At 54.7% G+C, this 4172-nt stretch overlaps 1 protein-coding gene across 1 annotated transcript; it reads right to left on the bottom strand.

The window, feature by feature from the left end:
* Nucleotides 1–619: 619 nt before the first annotated feature.
* On the bottom strand, nucleotides 620–3921 carry LOC139834136 (uncharacterized). Its single transcript, XM_071824538.1, has 5 exons — nucleotides 3752–3921; nucleotides 1975–2059; nucleotides 1843–1896; nucleotides 1444–1755; nucleotides 620–1241 (listed from the first exon to the last, which is right to left on the bottom strand). The coding sequence occupies exons 1-5, from the start codon at nucleotides 3830–3832 to the stop codon at nucleotides 655–657; spliced, it is 1119 nt and encodes a 372-aa protein (XP_071680639.1). The 5' UTR covers nucleotides 3833–3921; the 3' UTR covers nucleotides 620–654.
* Nucleotides 3922–4172: the final 251 nt, after the last annotated feature.

Here is a 4172-nt window from a genome sequence, read left to right as displayed (position 1 = left end):
CGGAACCTTGAGTGAATCTCGGGGACTACCCCAACTTAAGTTGCATGTAACTTGTCTATTTTTTCAGTTTACCGGTTGCTTATTGAATGTTTTTTCTTTCCGGTTTAGTAGTGTGCTAAATCCTACCGGAGTCTTCGACTCTGCTGCTGTCCGCAAACCGGCTTCATGGCAAGCAAGATAAACCGGTAGGGGATAAGCACATGAACTGCGAAAAGGGAGAGCAGGAAAGAACAATCTGAAAAATTTAATTAACCCCGGTTAAACCGGTTTTTTGCAAAATTTCAAAGTTATTTCTAAGTTCAAGAAGATGCTTGTTTGGTGAAAGAACCTTGTGCTCATACGCCAAAGAACGCCCAGAGAAGGCAGGCAGAGCCAAGGCAAAAGAACCAAGTATGCATCAAATTGGATGCGGAAGCAATTGAGAAATCTTTGCAGTGCAGGATAAAAGCGGAACCAAAAGCAAAATATGCTAAGGCAAACTCATAAGTACTTAGCTACCGGTATAACTTACCGGCAGGAAATGTTGTAGCACAACCACAGGCAAACTTAAGTTTTACATCATAAGCCCCGGCATTCCGGGGCAGAATTTAACAGATATTGTCTTAAAGCAACCGGACCAACAGATATAATGAGCAAACACTTCAAAGGAAATCATCATGCAGCAGGGGCTTCCGGAGGAGCATCGCCGGCACCAGCATCGCCCAGGACCTCTTCTTCGGCTTCACCCTCCTCCTCGTCGAGATAATCCGTGACGCCGGGAGGGGGAGGGATGAAGGTGCGCATGTCGGCATACTCCGCGATGCGGTACGCGCGATCCTGCCGCTTGGCGGAGAGGATCGGGTCCAGATCCGTTTCTGCGCCTTCGCGCACGCCAGTAAGGGCGTCCAGATTGAGCTCCGGGTACCAGGAGCAGGCGACGCGGAGGGCGGAGTCCGCTCCAGCGCGGGCAGCAGAGCACTGCCACTCGCGGATCCTCCTGCCGGCACCTTTCAGACGGTCGTTGATGAGGGAGAAGGTGTCCGGCACCTCCTCGCCAGGCCATAAAGTCCTGTATAGCTGGGTAGCTACATCAGGGATGTCCGAAAGATTGCGGTCTATGCAGCGCATATGGGACACCCGCGCGTTAAGCGCGACCAGATGGTCCTTGGGCGTCCATGGCACGGTAAGATCCGCTTGGCCTTTGTCCTTGCGCTGCGCGTCGACCTTCTTGACGGCATACCTCTGCGAGTCCGGAAAGAGGCCTGTGCAAAGAAAGAAAAAGCTTAAGGAAAAGAGTCCGGAAGAAAAAGAGACCGGAAGAAAAAGAGACCGGAAGAAAAAGAGACCGGAGAGAAAAGAATCCGGAAGAAGAGAGACCGGACGGAAAGATAGCGGAAACAAAAATGGGGTCGAAGGAAAAAAGGCTCGTATGCAGTAGTCAAAGTGTAAAAGAAAACAACTTACGGAGGGCAAGTGTGTCGGTCTGCAGGATCAGCTGATCGCACTCCTTGTGCCCCTCCTCCAGCCGCGCGGCCTTCTCCTCGGCACCCTTCCGGGCCTTGGCCATCTCCTCCAGCTCTGCCCGCAACACCACAGTGGCATTGCAGGCATTCTCCAGAGCCTCGTCCAACTTGGCCGCTGCGGTCACTTCAGCGGCCTTGAGGGCCTTGGCGTGGTCAAGCCCCAGCTGAATCAACTGAGACTTGAGCTCCTGGTAGCTGGTCTTGAGGGCGTTCAGCTCCTCCTGGTGCTGCCGGCTGAGCTCATCCTTCTCCCCTGTAACCGGAAAAATGAGTGTTAGCAAGGTTACACTAGTAAAACTGAAAAGAAACGAAGTTCAAAGGAGAAAGGAAAAAATAGTACGTTGGGCCGTGGCGAGCTGCTCCTTGAGAGCATCGATGGAAGCTTCCGGGATCACTGTTGAACAGAAATTGTAAGTGTCACAAGGAAAAAAGGTTTCCGGTAGCAAAGATGCCGGTAGAATAAAAAACTCACCTTGGCACTTGTCGTGTGCCTCAGCGAGCTCCCGGTGCTCCCATAAAAGCTCCTCGAAGAGGGCCTTCCGAGTGTCAGCGGTGACCTGTTCAAGAAAAAGAAGAAATGAGATAAAGTTTTGCGCTAAGAACAAAGTTCTTAACCCGAAACTCGGGGACTGGCAGTGCCGGTTTTGCGCGTTTTTAAGATAAGTTTTGCGCTAAGAACAAAGTTCTTAACCCGAAACTCGGGGACTGGCAGTGCCGGTTTTGCGCGTTTTTAAGATAAGTTTTGCGCTAAGAACAAAGTTCTTAACCCGAAACTCGGGATCGGCAGTGCCGGTTTTGCGCGTTTCTAAGGTAAATTATGTGTTAAGGAGAAGATGTTTAACCCGAAACTCGGGGACTGGCAGTGCCGGTTTCACGCTAAAAACTTAAGTTAAGTTTTGCGCTAAGAGCTGCGCTCTCACCATAAAACTCGGGGACTGGGAAGATAGACAAGAGAGAAACCGGCATGAAACTAAGGAAAAGATAAAGCAGAACCGGAAACAAAGAAACCGGCAAAGGTTGAAAGTTAATAGAACATACCGTCCGAGTGTTCGTGGAATCGTACCACGCGCTGTCAAGCTCTTTTACGGCAGCCCGGAGCCGCATGAAGTGCTCCTCAGAACACCGATCCCCGACAGGATCAGGTGCCGGCAGCCGATCCTTGCCCATGCCGCGGGTCGCCGGAGTGATGTCCGCGGCGTTCCACTTTTGGGCATACGGCAGGAGGTGCCCCAGGTCCCGGCCTTGGCGCTGGAACTCCGTAATGCGGCCGAGGAGGCCGGTGGCCTTCATGCTGGCGCTTTTGGCAGCCTTGGAGACGTGCAGCACCAAGGGCTGCTGGCCGCCCGAAGGGGCGCTGGAGGCCGTCGCCTTCCCCTTGATGAGCTTGGAGGGCTTGGGCGGCGGCGCGGTAGAAGAGGCCCCGGAAGTCTTAGCCGGCGGCGCGCCAGGAGCGGCCTTGGAGGGCTGGGCGCGAGGAGCCTCAGGCGGAGGCATGAGGATGGTGCGTGGAGAAGGGGGAGCGCTAGGAGCGTCACCCGTCTTGGAGCCTTCCGGCGCGGAAGATTCCGGCGCGGAAGTTGTCTTTCGAGGACGGGAGGAGCAAAGGCTCCGCCCGCCCGGCAGCTTCTTCTTCTCCGGCGCCGGTGTTGCGGGCGCCGGTGTCTTGGTGTTCCGGGAGGAAGGAAAGATCCTCCTCCGTGCGGTGATCTGACAGTGAAGGGGCCGCACGCCCCGAATTTGTTGTGCCCCCCGAAAGGGAGGCAGAGGTGTTGCCGGCACCAGATGGTGCCGGGCTTGAACGAGGAGGAGGGGTTGAGGTCCTTGCGGATCCCTCAGAGCCCGATGGCCTTGGGCCAAGCTTGAGAGCGGGGCTGAGAAAAAGAAAAAAGACAAGTGGTTGAGAAGAAGCAACCGGAAAAAGAACTTAGCAAAAAAGGAGGCAAGCCGGAAAATGAAATTACCCGGAAGCGGTTGGCATCGCTTTGCGCCCGTAGCGGCGCACGCCCACTTCTTTCTCCCCCACGGGCTCCGTCCGGAAGCGCTTGGAGGGAGGAGCATGGCTGGAGCCGGCAGTAGATGCCGGCTGCTTGTTCTTCTGGCCCTGGGCCATGAGTTTGTCCACAAACTCAGTGCCGGCCTCGGCGCGCAGGGGCGGCACGCGCTCGTGGATCTGTGAGTTGGATATGGCTAAGAAGCAATTCGCAAGAAAGCGATAATGGCAAAGTATAAGAAGCCGGAAAAGAAAATACCTCGAGCACAACCAGCTCCTCCGGATTTCCGGTGGGCTCCGGCGGGTCCCGGCCAAGGCGCGCAGCCGGAGTCTTCCCCATCTTCAGATCCTTCCAAAAGATGTAGGGATCCGGGTCGAAGGAGTCAAAGGCACGCTTCCGGAGAGGTCCTCGCGGCTCTGCCTGGATAGAGGGGAAACGGTCCTGGCCCGAAACAAGGTAAAAGAAGGTTAGCAAAAGCGTAAACTTACCGGCAAAGACAACCCCAAATTGCGCAATCTCTTACTTCTTGGGTCGGACGGTTAGAGGAACTGAGGGGAAGGAGGCCCCATTCCCAAGTAAAAGGCATAGCAGTTTGACAAATCTGCTTAGCCTTGCGAACAACATCTTTCTTGCTGAGAGCACGGCCTGTGATCTTGGTAGGATCGCCTGGGCCATACAT

This window comes from Lolium perenne, chromosome 7 (assembly GCF_019359855.2).
Source record: "Lolium perenne isolate Kyuss_39 chromosome 7, Kyuss_2.0, whole genome shotgun sequence".
NCBI lineage: Eukaryota > Viridiplantae > Streptophyta > Magnoliopsida > Poales > Poaceae > Lolium > Lolium perenne.
This window is presented reverse-complemented; position numbering and strand designations above follow the sequence as displayed.

What these genes read in the sequence shown, in the direction of transcription:
- LOC139834136 (XM_071824538.1), bottom strand. Translation starts at nt 3,832, where the DNA reads ATGGGGAAGACTCCGGCTGCGCGCCTTGGCCGGGACCCGCCGGAGCCC. An exon ending in AGGAGCTGGTTGTGCTCGAG is followed by an intron (nt 2,060 to 3,751) that starts GTATTTTCTTTT and finishes TTTCTTGAACAG; the next exon opens with GTCACCGCTGACACTCGGAA. An exon ending in GCAGCTCGCCACGGCCCAAC is followed by an intron (nt 1,756 to 1,842) that starts GTACTATTTTTT and finishes TTCCGGTTACAG; the next exon opens with GGGAGAAGGATGAGCTCAGC.